Source organism: Annulohypoxylon truncatum, assembly GCF_022578515.1.
Source record: "Annulohypoxylon truncatum strain CBS 140777 unplaced genomic scaffold F4807scaffold_4, whole genome shotgun sequence".
In the NCBI taxonomy this organism is placed as follows: Eukaryota; Fungi; Ascomycota; class Sordariomycetes; order Xylariales; family Hypoxylaceae; genus Annulohypoxylon; species Annulohypoxylon truncatum.
In genome coordinates, this window is record NW_025953790.1 from 1,176,063 (window position 1) to 1,193,794 (window position 17,732).

General features: G+C 48.6%; 8 protein-coding genes across 8 annotated transcripts; 2 read left to right on the forward strand and 6 right to left on the reverse strand.

Moving 5' to 3' along the window:
- Positions 1–87: 87 nt before the first annotated feature.
- On the reverse strand, positions 88–1,134 carry F4807DRAFT_456897 (uncharacterized protein; the record flags this gene model as incomplete). The annotated part of the gene is made up of 2 exons (XM_048000959.1): positions 88–855; positions 964–1,134. The coding sequence occupies 2 exons, from the start codon at positions 1,132–1,134 to the stop codon at positions 88–90; spliced, it is 939 nt and encodes a 312-aa protein (XP_047858071.1).
- Positions 1,135–2,585: 1,451 nt separating this feature from the next.
- F4807DRAFT_470847 (NPP1-domain-containing protein) lies at positions 2,586–3,490 on the reverse strand. The gene has a single exon (XM_048002856.1). It carries the CDS (start codon positions 3,447–3,449, stop codon positions 2,634–2,636), a length of 816 nt encoding a protein of 271 aa, XP_047858072.1. The 5' UTR covers positions 3,450–3,490; the 3' UTR covers positions 2,586–2,633.
- Positions 3,491–4,404: 914 nt separating this feature from the next.
- On the reverse strand, positions 4,405–6,212 carry F4807DRAFT_411597 (uncharacterized protein). Its single transcript, XM_047996714.1, has one exon. The coding sequence runs from the start codon at positions 6,077–6,079 to the stop codon at positions 4,568–4,570; it is 1,512 nt and encodes a 503-aa protein (XP_047858073.1). The 5' UTR covers positions 6,080–6,212; the 3' UTR covers positions 4,405–4,567.
- Positions 6,213–7,100: 888 nt separating this feature from the next.
- F4807DRAFT_456900 (uncharacterized protein) lies at positions 7,101–8,329 on the reverse strand (the record flags this gene model as incomplete). The annotated part of the gene is made up of 2 exons (XM_048000960.1): positions 7,101–7,199; positions 7,358–8,329. The coding sequence occupies 2 exons, from the start codon at positions 8,327–8,329 to the stop codon at positions 7,101–7,103; spliced, it is 1,071 nt and encodes a 356-aa protein (XP_047858074.1).
- Positions 8,330–8,693: 364 nt separating this feature from the next.
- F4807DRAFT_456901 (uncharacterized protein) lies at positions 8,694–9,431 on the reverse strand (the record flags this gene model as incomplete). Its single annotated transcript, XM_048000961.1, has 1 exon — positions 8,694–9,431. One exon carries the CDS (start codon positions 9,429–9,431, stop codon positions 8,694–8,696), a length of 738 nt encoding a protein of 245 aa, XP_047858075.1.
- Positions 9,432–10,584: 1,153 nt separating this feature from the next.
- F4807DRAFT_411599 (cystathionine beta-synthase) lies at positions 10,585–12,659 on the forward strand. The gene has a single exon (XM_047996715.1). The coding sequence runs from the start codon at positions 10,841–10,843 to the stop codon at positions 12,404–12,406; it is 1,566 nt and encodes a 521-aa protein (XP_047858076.1). The 5' UTR covers positions 10,585–10,840; the 3' UTR covers positions 12,407–12,659.
- F4807DRAFT_411600 (P-loop containing nucleoside triphosphate hydrolase protein) lies at positions 12,657–14,042 on the reverse strand. The gene has a single exon (XM_047996716.1). The coding sequence runs from the start codon at positions 13,889–13,891 to the stop codon at positions 13,028–13,030; it is 864 nt and encodes a 287-aa protein (XP_047858077.1). The 5' UTR covers positions 13,892–14,042; the 3' UTR covers positions 12,657–13,027.
- A 236-nt stretch (positions 14,043–14,278) lies between these two features.
- Positions 14,279–17,343, forward strand: F4807DRAFT_411601 (ankyrin). Its single transcript, XM_047996717.1, has 5 exons — positions 14,279–14,872; positions 14,945–15,754; positions 15,804–15,876; positions 15,929–16,193; positions 16,252–17,343. Exons 1-5 carry the CDS (start codon positions 14,636–14,638, stop codon positions 17,030–17,032), a joined length of 2,166 nt encoding a protein of 721 aa, XP_047858078.1. The 5' UTR covers positions 14,279–14,635; the 3' UTR covers positions 17,033–17,343.
- Positions 17,344–17,732: the final 389 nt, after the last annotated feature.

The following is a 17,732-nucleotide window of genomic DNA, read 5'->3' on the forward strand; positions in this document are numbered from 1 at the left end:
AAAGTTCCGAGGAAACAAAACCCGTCAACGCCACATCGCTCGGGAAATTCATCAATCAAGAGAAGCAAATCATTCCAACCAGCCCAATCACTGCGCAGGCATTTGATAGGGAGCTTGGTACGGCTGTCCCGGAGCCGGAGTAGCCTGAGGGCTATACGGTTGTCCGGGAGCTGGCGTGCCAGCCTGCTGGGGGTACACGGCAGCAGCGCCAGCGTAAGCTGTGTTCTGCGGTGCGTACGGGTCGTACACTTGGCCTTGCTGGTACTGGGGCTGGCCGACGGGTTGTTGCGGATATGCCGGCTGTTGAACCCACTGCTGACCACCACCACCTTGCTGGTGCAGGAGCGGCTGCGACTGCTGCGCGGCGAAGTTCTGCGGTGGCATACCGCCTTGGAGTTCTGTGGCACCAGGGATTCCTGGAGCGCCACCTTGTGCGGCCACCGCGGCGGCGGCGGCGGCGGCGGCCTTCTCTGGGTCATTGGTCGAGTGTGCTGCAAAGGAGAGGCGGAAGTAGTGGCACACATAAGCGAAGGTGACAACGAAGAGAAGCATGACGAGGGCGCTGACGCCGGCTATGCCGCTTAGTACACCGAGAGCCGCTTGTGTAGCGACGCCGGCGCGCTTGTATACGGTACAATGTCCGCTGTTGATCGTGCTACCGTCGCTATAGCAGCTAGCGGTGACGGATACAGTAAACTTGCTGCGTCGATTTGCGACAGCAGCCATCGCCGCCAGCCAGAAGATGATCATAAGCGCGTCAAGCGAGAGGACGGCCCACGTGTTGTACGCCCGTCGACAGGAGACGACCCTTTCGGCTAAGAGGGCGTACACGGCAATGATCCAGGTGAAGATACCCTATTCGAATGGTGAGAGTGTTAGTGCGGTGTTGCTACCTAAGTAACTGAGGAGGTGCTCATAGAGAATGATGAAGAGAGGGTTTGTGAGTAGGAATTTAGAACGTACGCAGACAATAACGAAGCCAAGCTCGTCGTAATATAGGCCATGAATCCACCAACCTGTCATGCCAACAGCGACGATCGAGAAGACGATCTGAAGAACTCGTAGTGCGATGAACCATGTCGGGGTCGGGATGAGAGTCTCCCCCTTCTTGTTTGCTCTTGCTGCTTCCTCCATATCGATATAGCAATAACGAGTCTTTCTAAATCGTGATTATGCCCTATAGCGATATCGTCACGTCCGCGCCGCCTCTGTTTCGGGCTTGTGCCTCAAGGTCCTTGGTGTCAAATTGTTCAATAAACCACTTTTCTTAGATTCATAGGACCCTCAGAATTTCCAGGAAAAGATCAGCACTATCACCTCTGGGGCACATGTGCCTATTTGTACGAAAAGGTTCTTCTCTCCGCTTTCGCATGGCGCCTTTCAGCCTTTCAATATGTTAGTGGCCTCTTTAGTTAACTTTCTAGACCCGTATTCGCACCCAATTGCCAGTTATCTGGACTTAGGCTGGAACCAAGAGCTAAGGTTATTATCGTGAGGGCTTGGAAGGTCTTTGCTAAGTCGCTATCCTAGCAGCTGCAGGGCCTTCTCAGCCGCACGAAGTCGATAAATAGGGTCTCATTGGCCCGGGAGGTCCCTTATGGATCCCTAGAGCGTAGTGAACTATCGATCAGCCCATCCCCAACCCAGAACCGATTCAGCCCAGCTAGCCACTAAAAAGGCTCACACAAGCGAGCTGCTACGCTAAAACTGTATTAGGACAGCACTTTATCGTGGAGGCGCCTTGGCAGGGCGGAATCTAGATACCATGGGGCGTTTTTCTCTCTTACATAATTGCCGCTACACTCTTTGCTGTAGGGGACTCTATGGGGCCTGCCCAAGCTGTGGAGGTTACCTCAATCATGATGCTACTAATGCTTGGGCTGAGGTTCTCGTACTACGCTGTCGGCATGACTGACTTTCAGCTATATTATCTTACGTGCAGGATCCCTAATATGACTTGGGGTCGTTAAATGGCGTCTAGAAATACCATCTCAGGTGTCTCTCACTCTTACAGCTTATGTCTAGGGATGTGATAAGATGAGTCCAGAACAGACCCCCGTATATCGTGCTGGTTAGCGCCAACTTTTAAATTAGCACCATTTTGGGATAGACGTTTTGTCTACCTAGATGCACTTAGAATCGAAGCAGGGCTTGGTTTCATGAAAGGAAAATCAATGAATGAACTACGTCACTTCATAGAAAATATTGTTTGATATCGGGGATATTGGGGGTAGGGGTAAGGGTTAACGTTGGGGTAAACTACCCTAACCCTAACCCTCTCCACATCTGATGTTTCATTCCGAGAATAGGATAGCTCTATCCTTCACTCTATAGACAACAAGGAATTCTCTCTTTAGAAAGAAGGGTCATATTTACCTATGCGATGACCTCATCCGTCGAAAAGGAGAGCAAATACGAAGCTACTTTAATATAAGGTAGACGATAGCTCATCGACATGTAGGTACTTAGTATCAAAAGTTGCGCCTCGTTTACAAGAAGAACTCTGTTAATAAATATATAGAAAGGATATATACTAGAAGTGTTTATGTTGGACCATGATGGGACAAAATGCGAATCTCTCTCGGATACCAGGTACCTATAGGTATCTTTGCACGACAGGTGTCGCCTCCTCTTTAAGGAGTACCCGGCGAATCCTCGTCCCGGCCAAAGTCAAACTCAATGCCACTAGGCGCAGCTTTCTTGAGATTATCAGCGAACGTCGCATCCTTGAAAGCAATCGTAGCTGTGCCAAAGTCATAGCTGACGAGCTTATCACGGAGCTCCATGCTCGGGAAACCGTTGTATGACACAAGTCCAGGAGATATGTACCACTTTCCCGAATCGTTCTCCGGTGGCTCGTCCGTTCCATCGGTCTTAGGAAATCGGAAGGCGTGTGTGCTACTGTCGTCCTTGTGATATACGATTTTGGCGTGAGTTCCACTATCAATCTGAACGGCGGGATCGTTTTTATCCTTCACCGTATAGCCACCATGCCTAGACGCAGCGACGTACTCCAGCTGGTTGTCTTTGACCCATATCACGATATGCTCCCATTCGTGTGTATGTCCCCCGCCGATAGGAGCGTTTTCGTATTTGGTGTCCTTCTCCATGTAATAATCATACAGATATGCGCACCATCCACTGTTACAGCGCTGCCGAGAATACACATTGTTATTCATGAGATCGCTAGCGTCCCGGCATCCTTCGCCTCCAGCGGCATTATTTGTACTTAGACCGGGTGCGATGTTGCCTTGCGCGTCGATTGCTGGCGTGTTATAACATGAGTCCTTGTCGAAGTCCATAGCCGGCTGCCATTTGAGGTCATTCGATGTCGCTTTGGCCGGTAGCATCTGAGGGGGATCCCGGGCGAGAATTGAATGGAGGAAAGGGGTTGCATTTGACAAGTTTACCAAGAGCAACAATGCTCCTGCTTGCCAGCGGAATGCCATAGTCGCCGTATAACTGAACCAAAGCTTCTCCTATTGCTGATGGAAGCCTTCTTAAAAGCTCGGTGGAAAGCTGTGAGACTTGCAAGCGAATTTACTTACCTATATATAGGTAGATAACCATTGGGGGCCCCCTAACTTCCTTGCTCACGAACTAACACACGCATGAGGCATATCTAGGCCTATCTTGATGGCATTCCGAATAGACCTCCGACATCTTACGGCTACGTGTTTAATGGCTTACGCTTATTAGTTGGCCAAGAGAATTAGACTTAAGGGATCTTAAGTTTTCGCTCCTTGTTCTATCCGCCATAGGTCGTGCACACTTGCTATTCTCGGAGGCAAATTCGCCTCGCCGATCATATCTATAAAGCATAGAAATGAATAATAATCTAAAGTTATAACCTGCCTAATAAAGCGATTGAATAAGATTCGATGCGCTGATCTGGGTCAAGTATAAAGCCACGCCGTAACTGAAGGATTTCGCGGATTTGGTTGATTTTGATGCTAAACCTTGGCAAGCAACACTTCCCCTTTGAGCATCGCCTTGCTCAAGTGTATCAGCTTTGCTATCACCGCAATACCTTCCAGTCCTTTATACACGTGTTCTTATAGTCCTTGTGACAATATATATGTTTTTTAGTATATGAACTTCACGAGCACGCCTGGTAGGGCCCCGGCTGAGTACCTACTCACCTCCCTAAACTCAAATTACCGTATAATTGCCATAATAAACAGTTCGGCAACCGACACTTGCCTGGTGGCGAAGACTGGCGTGACAAGATATTAGTAGAGTTACGTAGGTAGTCGCGGCAAGTGCTATGGATTGCCTAAAGGTCGTCCGCGGCGCGGAGGGTTCAGCGGAAAAGTGGGCCTCGAAATCGGCGCAGACTAAAGGCACATGAGAAGGCGGATTTCAAACGGTTCCGTAAGAAGCCGCATTGCAAGACTATCACTACCTACCTAGACAAAAGGTACTAAAGGAAAGTACGTTAAAGAGAATCGCATAGGTACCATGTCGACGATTCCGCAAGCTGGGACAATTAATCAACGCTATTCCCTTGAACTATGATCCAATTGGTAATTACCTAGGTACAGTTTATTTCGTATCATAGTCTCGCTTATTCTGGGAAATCTCTATAACAGTACTTCTCCATGACAATGACATGTTCAACATTCTTCCGCAGCGATACAGCCGGTTTCCCCTTTTGGAATTTCGCCCATTCGGTGTTGACTGTAGGAGCACTGGGTCTTCGTTCCTCCGTCGGCGCGACTCGTGAACCCATTACCGTGAAGCTCTTATGGCCAACTCTGATCTTTCCCCTGAACACCTGTTTTCCTTGATCATCTCTTGTGAAGAGAACCTCGGTCCCTACTTCGTCCTCCGCTATCGTCTCCAAGTTGGTATCTGAGAATCCTCGCCAACGCATCTCCCACTGCTGAGTACCTCGCGGCTCAGGGCCAACCCATACCCCTGGTTTTAGGACGCAGCCTTTTTCGAAGGTTTCTAGCGAGTCTTCTAATGAATTGGTAATAGGCCGGAAGCGTGCAAGGGCGAGGACACCATTAGCTTCAAATTGAGCCCAGACTTGTCGTCCAGCCTTCTGGTGCTTTGCGTTGTTGTCCATCTGAACCGTCATAACCATCGACACCGGCTCACCTGCGGACAACCCTAGAGCCTTAGTGAGTCCGATAGTACTTAACTCGTATCTCCCCGTCACGTCCCAGGCCCAGTCCGGGCGCTCTTCTAGATACCGCGACGTCGCAGTCGCATTGATAATGAACCCGGGTATTGGGCCAGGCTTATTCTTCGTGGAAATAACCCTGCCTGACCGAGGGTTTTCCCATTTGTTTTTAGGTTTAGGTAGAGTGGCACCGATATCTTGCAGTCTCTGCACCTCTAACTCGTCTTCCTCCGTGTCCGAAAGGAGCCGCGCGTCCCAAGAAGGGTCATAGAGCCGTTTCCAGTCCTCGAGCATCCGGGATGCCTCAGTGGGTGCTGTCGGGCTTTCGGCCGCAGCTCTATCCTGGTCGCTCTCTGGACTCGTATATAGCTGTGTCCCCTCCAAGATTACGTGCTTTCCGTTGTACACCATGGCTAATTTGATGTTTATCTTAGGAGTACCAACGTTGTCGGGGTCTTGTTTCTCTTCATCGAAGAGGACTTGCCCCTGAGCCCGCGTTTCTCCACCGAGCTTCGTGCCACCCCCTTCTCCCCGCCACCTCATCAACCACTCCTTGCATTTCGGACCCGGCCTGACATCTTCTGCGAGCTCACACGCAGCTTCAAAGTCTGCCAGGAAAAGCTTTCCTGTGGGCTGCGATGCAATTGCGCTCTTAGGGCATAGCCGCATCCTACCCGTCAAGTTCAGGTTGGGGAAGTTGAAGGAAGCGTATAGCTGACACGTATGAGGGCTGGAATGTGTGTAACGGACATCTAAAACATATTCGGTGGCATCTAATGGTTTGAACTTGTTTGCGCAAGTAAGATTGTAGCGGCCAGTCACGTCCCAGACGGCTCCGCTACTTTTGGTTGAGCTCCTATGCCTGACGCGTTTCGCAGGCGTATTTTGGGCCTGGGTGTTACCGTTGGTAGACTTGAGCGGTCTCTTCACACCTGACGGCGAAGGCATCTTGATCGAAATTGAAAGCTTAATACTCAAGAGTCACAACTAGGTCCTATGTACAAGGTGAATTGAGTTCTAGACACAGTTGACGGGCTGACAAGTAGAGACTCGCTTTCGTTTGCAGGGAAGAAAAATGAGGCGGGTGGGTGATTTGCCGCTTATCCCCTTGAGACAAACCAAGGCAATCGGCGCTAGGAAGAGTCCCCATTTTTCCGCTCCGGGGATAAACCGTGCGCAGGGCTAGAAAACCAGGGGCTCACAAAAGCTCAGGCCAATGATGTCAATTCCGATGGTCACGAAGTTGAAAGGGACAATTTGACAAATACAAACAATACAATTTGAATAAACTCAAACGGCTCTTCGTAATGATCAAATACAAGATAGATACCGATACAGTTATCCAAATGACGAGTTTTTCTTTTGCAACATTGCTAAGACGCCTCCCGCCACGATTAAGAGACAGCACTTTTAGCCCCTTTTCTTATCAGGGGTCACTAGGTCCCTAACACACGGCAGGTACCATTCCACACTTTAAGTGTAAATGGTTCGATATGTAAAGGTCTGTGGCTCAAGGTATTGTCGTTACAAGATAATCTCTTTGGAGAATCATGTTGGTTTGAGTGGCAGCTCAAAAGTTGCAACATGCCCGTTATTTTGAAGTATCTAACCTAGGTTAGGCAATTTACCTTGAGAAGGGACCAAAACCCGAAGTTCAAGGCACGTTGCAGGGAAAGCGCTGATGGAATCGATACTTCTTCAATATATCCTCGCCTAGTTTTGGCATCTCTGATAGAAAATGTTTTCGAAAATATCATAGAGGTAAATTCCCATAGGTACATAAAAGTACATGTTCACAAGGCCCTTCGCCCCTTCGTCCACTGTGTCCAACTATTCTACCTCCCTTACTGAGCTCATTCTCATCCTAGCCGGCCATGAACTCTTCAACCCAAAGAAGAAAGTCATTGTTGCTTTCCCAACCACTCTATTAGCGTCATCAAGCACATCCATATCCCCGGCTAATAGTGGTTCATAAGCAACCCAATTGTGTCGAGTTGCTCTTGCGGTCTTGATCGATAGCCACACGATATAGGGAACCCAAAGCGGAAACAAAAGCCGGACCAACAGCCTGCAAATATTTTTAATTATCCAATGCGTGATCAAAATAGCCCAACCATAGCCGGCATCAACACGCCAATTGATTCGTATATTATTGTTACGTTTCAAGGCGAGGTACACTATTTGGGAAAGCATCCTCAAAGGAGTGACCAAAGCAGCGAAATATACTATCTGGTAAGCCGTGTATGCCAGCAAATGTAGCGCAGTTGCTCTAAGAAGGTTGAACGCAAGCTTAGAGAAGGGATCTAGGCCTGTATCGTGTAGAATGAGAGGTGTTTCTGCTCTCGACATGAAGAGGAAGACAAACAGATATATGAACGCCGCAAACCATATTTGGAAATATACAGGGGGGCCAAATTCCCAAAGCAGAGTTTTAAGATCGGTTGTTCCATCCATGCCAGGTGTAGGCAGCGCGAGGTACGTCGATAAGTTGGACAGAAAGTCTGATATGTCAGTTGATACGAGGGATGCCAACCAAATAATCCCGCTGCCAATCGACGTTGGAACTAGGTAGAAGAGAAGCGTAAGACCATAATCGAAAGCATTGAGTATTATGGCGATAACGGCATTGAGGAAGGGTTGGCGAAGGTGGGTTGGATCATGGTGAAACTGAATCCCGTCTTCACCATTCCAAGCGGCACGTCCGTTCTCGTCAACAGGACCCCAGTGAAAGCGCTCGACAAACCAGGCATTTGTGTATATGATAATATCTTGGACGTAAGTTTCTTTGATCAGATCTACCACGCTGCCGAAGCATTCGAATAAAAGCGTACTGGCGAAAGAAATGGCCACCGTGAGGAGCGTCTTAGACGTTATGCGCATAAGGTAGTTTATGTATCCATTGTTGAGTAGCCATTCCGAGTCTATCTCGTAGTGTACGGCAAGTAGAATTGCCAATACCGCCGCGCAGTACCATGTTTGCCCGAGACTGAAAGGGAACGGGGCATCTTTTGGTTCTAGACTCCAAGCTGCGTCAGGGTAATCAGGCATCTCGGCGTCATGTACCCCTGCGTTGCGGTGGACGATGATCTGCCACCACATATCCCAATCTATTCCTCCTCCCTCCTCGTCGACCGAATCCTCGACCAATTCGCCATTTAGCAAGATTTCAAAAATGTCAGGCTCGTCTCCGGCGTCCATCGTGGAGGCGTGAAAATTGAGTTAAGGCTAGGCTAATCGATTGTGGCAGAAATTCCTTCGTTGGAAAACGCGATGGTTTGATCTAGCTATTGCAGACAATGGAGCTTGGGTGTATCTCCGAATATGGAAGGGTGAAAGGATCGGAAGCATTGTTCATGTCGTTAGCAACACGGAAGAAAGAGAGTGCAGACAAGCATATGTATAGTGGCAGCACAAAGGGATAAAACAAAACACCGAATCTGGCATTACGCCAGGAATCGTCAAACCGAGTCTCCCGTAGGGGAAAATAGTAGGTATCTATGATGTGTAGGTAGATCATGAAATGGTGATTATTGATAGGCACCTATCTATACGAAAGATTCTACTAGATGATCATCTCATACATGACGTCCGCCCTCATTGTCAATTTAGTCCCCTTCGTGACCATTGCCCCCTCATGATACATATCCCTCTGCTGAAATATTACCAAACTCCCTGCTTTAGGGTTAACACCCAGCTTTCCTGCTTGTGGATCTTCGAAGTTGACTGCGAACCTTGTAGCTCCACCTTCGACTTTGTCTCCGTCTCTACCGCCATTCAAGTACAGGTGCAAAGTAAGGAAACTTTGCGCCCCATCCTCATCGGTGAAATGTCCATCACAGTGAGGTTTGAAATATTGCCTAGGCCCATACTTGAGAAACCGCAATTTGTTATTCAGCCGACATATGCGCCATGTTTCCTTGCGAATGACAGGATATTGGCCGGTGATGTCAGGCGTATCTTTTAGTGTGATGATCTCGGGAGGTAGGAGTCGCAACACGCGCTCTAGGAGACTATCTGCGAGGGCCTTGGATGTGTAGAAGATCCTGCCGCAGAATCGGGATTCCGTGTCTAAGATCTGGGACCCGTCATAAGCGGTTACCACAGCGGGAGGCCATTCGGCGTTGTCGGGCGGGCTAATAAGCTTAATCAGATCCGCACATTCCCTCTGAGTAAGGATATCGTCGATAATCATCGCGAAATATCCATAGTGCTCTTTTACGTCTGTTTTGTTGAAGTTGATCCTGCATGCGGCAGCAGAGACTGGAACAGGGCCGCTTAAGATCGCTGATTCTTGGTCCATTATTCTGTTACTTTTAGATATATAACCGTTTCTTATTGCAATGATTAGCCAGGGAGAGATGGAGATGGTAGGGCTGAATTTTGAGATCATATCCTATAAATCATGTTGATAATTGGTGCCTATAGCGGAGCTGCATCATGAGCTACCCCTATTTAAGGGGTTCTGTGCTGATCCACTATTAGAATTGGATAACATATAATGGTATGTCGAAGACCCATGTTGACAGATACAATTACTCAAAAAGTATTTAATTGCCTGGTAATCTAATCAATCATGCTCGGCTTGGCACTTCTAACGCACAGGATAGATCATAGTCATCGTTGTGAGTTGGTAGATTACTGAGGTTTAAGAGAAAGCTGTCCTTGGTCATCTTGGTGTCTGGGTTGAACGAAGATGAGTCCGGATATGACTCGAATAGAGTTAGCCTATAGATATTGAATATATAGGTAAGAGCAGATAAATGTAAAGATACTTGTGCGAGTTAACAGTCTTATGATGTGAAGGTCTTCATGGTGAAATATATGCTGCGAAATAATACCCTTTTGATTTCTCGGAAACGAGAATAAAATTTAACGATATTAAGTAAATTCCAATAAGATAGGGATAGATCTCAACATATGGGAATAATTCAAAATTGAGTCTTCGAAGCCTTGTCAGCGTCGTAGTCAATGTATATATGAGCTTAGAGTTTTATGATAATAGGGGTTGGGCTACATCGCAGTGTTTCTCCGCAGTCGTCACCTTAGAAGGTTAGTGGTGAATCCGAGGTTGATCTTTGAACTTAGAATGCGTTTAGTACTTTGAGTGATATTAATATATAATGGGAACGAGTAGAGCACTAACATTTACATCTATTAGAACACCGCGTTTGAGGTTGATTGTGGTAAGTAGTGATGATTCTTCCGCATCATTAATTCGCACTCCCCAAGACGTTGAGAAGGAATGGACACCGCTAACCTTGAATTGGGCTAGGCCGTTTAGTGGATGATACCTGCCCACCGCAGCACCGGTAGGTACCGGATGCCCCGTAGGATTCATCCATAGTAATCCATGGACGTGTAACGTCGGAATCGCCCGCCATTTCAGCTCAGCGGCTTCCGCTTTTCTTCTCGTCGTTCCTGCAGCGCCTATCGTCGGCTTTTTGGTGGGGTGAAATTTCACGCATTGAGTTTGGCAAGTCTCGCTCACAGGCTGAATACGGCGATACTTGATCTGACGCAATCCTGAAATTTTCTAGTCATTCGCCCGTTTTCCCTTCATTTAACCTTCAACTTCTTTTTTGCCCCCTTAGACTTCATTTACCTCTCTTTTACGTAGCAAGATAGAATTTCAGGATTCTTCTCGGTAATATCTAATCTAAACTACCTACTTTGCATACGCTATCTATTCACCGTATCAATCTCGTCGCCATGGCTACCACGAACGGCACCAATGATACCATACCGCATAACCCGCCACATGCGGCGACAGTCATATCGGCAACAGAATTGATTGGAAACACTCCGCTAGTCCGTCTAAACAAGATCCCACAATCTTTCGGTGTCGAGGCGGAGGTGTATGCCAAAGTCGAACTTTTCAACGCTGGCGGTTCCGTCAAAGACCGCATTGCCTTACGAATGATCGAAGAGGCCGAGCGAAGCGGACGGATTAAGCCTGGTGATACCTTGATCGAACCAACGAGCGGGAACACAGGTATCGGCTTAGCACTGGTTGGTGCTATCAAGGGCTACAAGACAATTATCACCTTGCCCGAGAAGATGTCTGCCGAGAAGGTGTCGGTGTTGAAGGCGCTAGGCGCTACTATCATCCGTACCCCCACGCAAGCAGCATGGGATAGTCCCGAGAGTCATATCGGCGTGGCAAGGAAGCTCGTTAAAGAGATCCCGAACGCACATATCTTAGACCAGTATTCCAACGAGAATAATCCGCGAGCCCATGAATTTGGCACGGCTGAAGAGGTTTGGGAACAGACCGGTGGCAAAATTACTTGCATTGTGGCAGGCGCCGGAACGGGTGGCACCATCTCGGGCTTGGCAAAGGGATTGAGGAAACACAACAAAAATATCAAAGTAGTGGCCGCCGACCCTCAAGGGAGCATCTTGGCTTTACCTGAGTCTCTCAATGACGAGCACCGAGATGAGTCTTACAAAGTGGAGGGAATTGGGTATGATTTTATACCTGATGTACTTGATCGGGATCTCGTCGATAAGTGGTACAAGACAGACGACGTGGAGTCTTTCAAGCTTGCGCGACGATTGATTTCCGAGGAAGGCCTGCTTGTTGGTGGAAGTTCCGGAAGTGCCTTGAGTGCTACTTTCAAAGCAGTCAAGGATTTAGGGCTTGGTAAGAACGATGTTGTTGTCGTTATCTTGCCAGATAGCATCCGAAGTTATCTAACCAAGTTTGCCGATGATGATTGGCTGGCGGCGAACGATCTACTGCCGACTACTGACGCCGCGGCGAAGGAAGCGGCGGCAAATGGTAAAAAGTCGGAAGACCCCTACGCCGGCGCAACTGTTCGTTCGTTAAGACTGAAGCCGGTCATTTCTGTCATCGCCACCAGTCCTTGCTCCGAAGCGATTGAGACCATGCGTGATAAGGGTTTTGACCAACTTCCGGTTCTCGCTAGCGCAGGAGGTAAGTTGGTAGGACTCGTCACTCTCGGTAATCTTCTCAGCTATGTTTCACGCGGCCGGGCTAGTGGGAATAGCCCGGTTAAGGATGTCATGTTTGACTTCAGCAAGATTGACGAAGTGGTCACCGACCCTCGAGAAGGAAAGGGAAGCAAAGGTCGCAAGTTCGTCGAGATCACACTGGACACGCCAATCGCGGAACTGAGCAAGTTCTTTGAGTGGAACAGCGCCGCGGTCGTTACCGAGCCTAGTCGTGTCAAAGCCAAGGCGCTCAGCAAGCCTATCGCCGTGGTCACTAAGGTTGACTTATTGACGTGGATGGTGAAGCAGGTCAAGGCTTAAAGACCTTGCTATGGAAATGAAGGATTGGCATTTGACTATCATGAGTTAGAAATAGGTCATTAGCACGGCGTTTTGGTAGAAATTGCAATTACAACTTCAGCGAGGATCGATCAACTGGTTAATTCGGGTATCAGATTATAAACAGCGGACTCAACGTCTTCAATGGGTTAGAAGGAATCGACTACACAAAGGTTTCCCATAGACATTTATCTAGAATGAATAATGACAACAGTCTAATCATGTTTCAACCCAATAACATCCTAGTGTTTTAGTGTGTGCTCCGATTTTAAATTATATTATATTATTAGGAAGCTTGACTACTTGAGTTATTCGCTCAGGTTGGTATCGGACACGTGTCTCGCCAATTCGGACTCTGCCTATAATACGTATTCCACGATACGCAGTAGCAAGCAGATCGACACTATACAACAACTCTTCTCTTCTCTTAGACGTGATCATCCTTCATAAATATGTGTGGATATACATAAGTATTCCAACGTCTAGCGTGTCCGGACGTAACTGCGTGATATCCCCACATCGAACCAATTGTGAGCAAGCCATCACATCCAGAGACATTACCACACCAACTCAACAGCTCGGCATAACTCATAGAGAGGGCATCTAGATCCGTTGCGATATCCAGTCCCACCACTTATCGACCTTGCCCTCAAGCACACTGCCGCCAACAATGTCAACCTCGATATCAAACTCTCTCATCTGACCGAACGTAAACTTCTCGGAGCCATACGCGCCCAGCCAGCCGTCCTGTTCCTCGGAACCAATCTCGTCCTCGCCGACACCCGAGTCTAGGAGTCCCTTGCTACGGGATTTCCGTATCCGGCCGAGCTCGGCCTCGAGGTTGCTCTTAACCAGCGAGGCCGGCAGGGCAGTGAACAGGTCTAGTTTGTTCGCGGCGAGCAGGACGTGGATCGCGTTGGGCGTCTTCGACGTCTTGCCCGCGCCCGTGCGCTTCTGGAGCGCGAGGAGCACGTCGTAGAGGTAGCCGGCCGCGTCCGCGAGCGTATCTTCGAGGCTAGCGGCGTCGAGCATGTAGATTATGCCGCGGAGTGTGTCGGAGGCGACGTGGGTCATGGCGTGCTGGTTCCGCAGCTTGCCGTGCCCCGGGGTGTCGACGAGGAGGAACTTGCGGTGGGTGCCCGGGGCGTCGATGCGCGCGGCTTCCCGGAATGTGGTGGCGCCGTGGTCGCTGGACACTGTCAATTCGATGGATTCCGGGACCTGAGAGGTATGTGTTGCGGTGGCGGAGTCGCCGCGCTCGAGTAAGGTCATCAATGAGGTCTTGCCACCGCCGGGAGGGCCCACGAGGAGGATGGAGGGCAGAGCTGTGTAAGGCGTGCTCTGTGAGATATAGAAATGTACGAGAATCGGGAGGAGGAATACGATTAAAGCGCCGACGATAAATATTTCCCTCGAGGGGGTCAGGATATACTCCAGGGCCTGTTTGAGGCCCTCCATCGAGTCCATCTTGTGCGGATTGTGGTTAAAGGCAAGATGAAGAAAAGGAGAAGGAAGAAGCGAAGATATTGGTGGAAAGAAAGGAGGTTGACTTTAACAAGTCATGTCATGTCGAAAATTCGATGCAGTGTACCTTCCTTGGGTTGCAGTGTCATCATTCGATGCCAAGTTGTTACGGCAATTTAAGTTAGCTCAAGCTTCGATGCATGTGGCAGATGTGGATGCACCGTCGTGCTGGGAGAGGTACGTAGGTACACAGGGTGATAAAGTAGTGGAGTATCATCCGACCCGACCAATCAAATATCATGGCTCAGCCTTAGAGAGTTGCTTAGTCCGCTCAACAAGGGGGAAGCAGGGTTTAGGCAGCCTAGGGTGGCTTAGCAGTAACGACGACGGCCCTAACTCCAAATGTTTCTGATCGATTAGTTGATCTGATCTTATCCGGATACCTTCCAATTCATTAACAACGAAGAATCATGACTGATCATTAAAAGCGAATCTATTACGGCGCTGGAATCATTGTTCATCAGTTCGAGGATTGGTACCGTATCGTTCATTTGAATTGCGCAAAATCGGTACCTTACAAAAGAAATTAAGACTATACCTAATCGTCTCGTCAAGTCCCAGAAAAAAAAACAAGCATTTTACGTCCCAAACATGCCCCTTGGCATCATTCTTTGATTGACACGATCGATACTTTGACCGACTTTTAATCAACCCCATATATCGACCTAGACCTACCTAGGCACTTTAATGTCTCAAAACACCAATTCTGCCGGTGCACCGATACAACCGTCTTCCAAAAGTATGGCGGCGGCTCCAAAGTTGAATTCGCAAGACATGGAGATGGGCAACCTCGATGCGCCCCCGTCTGAGCCAGACGTCATGCAGCTTGCAAGAGTAGGAGATATACCGGGCATGGAAAAGCTGTTCGAGTCGTCGGAAGTCGACGCGACTTACACGGACGATGAGGGAATCACGCCGCTTCACGTATGCGCCCAGTCTACTCCAGTCCAATCCCAATTTTGATTGGTCCTTTGGTTCTTTGCTAATGATACCCAGTGGGCTGCTATCAACAACCAGTTTACGATGTGCAAATTCCTTATCGAGAAAGGCGCCGACATAAATAAGAAAGGAGGCGAAAGCGTTGCGACGCCGTTACAATGGGCTGCTCAACGGTCCAACTACTACACCGTAAACCTTCTCCTCCAACATGGCGCCGACCCACTGATTACCGACGCCCAAGGCTACAACACTTTACACATCTCGACCTTTAGTGGGAACGTCTTATTGGTAGTATTGTTGTTACACCAGGGTATTCCTGTCGACGTAGCCGATTCCTATGGCCACACATGCCTTATGTGGGCTGCATATAAGGGCTTCCCACAATGTGTAGACCTCTTTTTACGATGGGGCGCAAGCGTACATGCGACGGATGAGCAAGGTTTCACTGCCTTACACTGGGCGTTGGTTAAGGGTTCCCCCCAGTGCATCCTAAAGCTCCTAGAGTATGGCTCGGATCGTTTTGCGAAGACGACGACTGGCAAGACTCCTGCGATAACGGCTAAGGATCTCAACACTGTCAATGCCTGGCAGCGAGCTTTGAAAGAATGTGGCTACGACGAGGACGGACATGCCGTGACACCTTGGTGGCCGGGGGCCTCTTTCTTCCTCAAGGACAAACGAGGCTTCATAAATAAGTTCTTGTTCCTCTTACCGACTGCGCTATTGTGGATAGAATTGATGGTCATGGGCCATCTTCCCGTCTTGCTGTCTGTTCCGATAGCACTTTTAGTGGGGTTCGGGTTTCAGTGGATTACGAACCAAATCCTGGAATATGCGCCGCCGGACATGAGGCATCTACATAGAACGGTATGTGTCATGGATCTGGAAGTGTTGTTATTATACTAATAGGTCGCAGCCATGGTTAGCGGGTATTTTTGCGGCATCATTATTCCTGGTAGGCGTTCGGTGGATCCTAACTGTATTTCCTGGTGAGTGCCTCGGCAACATTGTATTTGACGAAAACCAACTAACTCATCTCAGCAACCTTCTCAACTCATCCGCTGCTGAATTTTTTCCATATCATCACATACAGTCTCACGGCCTACTTTTATGCAGCATGTATGGTCTTTGATCCAGGATATGTCCCAAAGCTCAATGGTATCGCGGAACAGAAAGCCGTCATCGATGAGTTACTGAGCTTATGGAAGTTTGATGAGTCCAATTTCTGCGTCACTTGCATGATCCGCACTCCTCTTCGGAGTAAGCATTGTAGACGATGTCAACGGTGTGTCGCGAAACATGACCAGTGAGTATATAACGAGCGGGGAAGATAATGCGTAATCGAATCAACTAACGCGATATAGTCACTGTCCTTGGGCGAACAACTGCATTGGCGTGAACAATCACCGCCACTTTTTCTTGTACTTGATTAACCTCGTCTTTGGCATCACATCCTTCGACTGGTTGTTGTACTACTACTTCTCGGAGCTTCCCAAATCGGATTCTCATGATTGTCTCATTCTGTCGGAAGCTATATGTTCCGTCATCAGCAATGACTCGTACACGGTGGCTCTCGGCTTATGGGCAACACTGCAGCTTACGTGGGTGGGCATGCTTATTTTCGTGCAGTTCATACAAGTCGCGCGTGCCATGACCACGTACGAGAATATGTACGGTATACAAGATGGTTCGGCGTCGTCATTAGGTTCTGCCTTCACTAGTACCGGGGCACCTCTCGACCCGAACCATCCTGATGCCACACCTCCGTCTGCCGCTGCCGATCCTCTTGGAACCAGAGGAGGCCACAACCACAAACATAAGACCTTCTTGTCGCAATGGGGTCGTCTTCTTGGTGTCGATACGTTCATCGAGACGGCGACAGGCCGGGGCGCTGCGACGGGCAAGAACAAGCGCAAGAAGAAGAACCCGTACAGCAAGGGTGTGGTTCAGAACTGCCGCGACTTCTGGTGCGATCCTGCTCCTCTCTTCGGTCGTAGGGAAACGGGCGACGCAATGCTCGGCGGTGAAAGGATCAACTACACCGAAGTGTACGAGAGTCCGGCTGCGATGGGTTTAGGACTCGGCGCAGGCCCGAGCGGGCGGCGGAGAGGTGGTTATGAGACGGTAGCGAACGAGGAAGTTTAAGGGTGTCGATGATGAGTTATGTGGTGAACAGAGTCACGAGCCGCTTACGTTAACATGACTTCAAGTGGTACTACTGATGAATATTGAGTTTCTGAACTTTCGCGTGCAGCGTTAGCGTTACGCGGCTGGGGTATGACACTAGAGTGTATACTAGTAAATTCGTGATATCCCAAGCCGCCTTGGTGGTACCTTGGTAGGTCACGCATAGATAGCTGTATGAAAATACGCGAATATTGACTTCGTCGATATGTCAAAATACTCTCTAGTTTCGTATTCGGACTGCTCGATATTTATTGTCTCTTGTTTTTGCTATGGTACAATCAAGTACCTAAGCTCCTTTACCCTAGGGAACTTGGGCTGGGGTTAGGGTTAGGGTATAACCCTGAGAACCTTAATGGTTATCGCAGTCTAGGTACTCATCCCCGAATTTGGCGTTAATCTAGGTAATTATTCCCAATTGAATTCTCACATTAGTCAAGTCAATGCTCCTAACATGATCGTCATCTCGCTCAATTGTATCCCAAATCCCGTAATCAAGGGCGAGTCCGAAGCTCGGTAGTAGCCTTTGTGGCCCACTTTTTGATGTCAATTCTCACCTTGGTCGATCAGTCATATAGATTTCGAAGAACATAATACGAATCTAGATAAACTTATATGAGCCTGCGGTTTGATAACGAGGTAGTTTGTTTCACGGGATGGC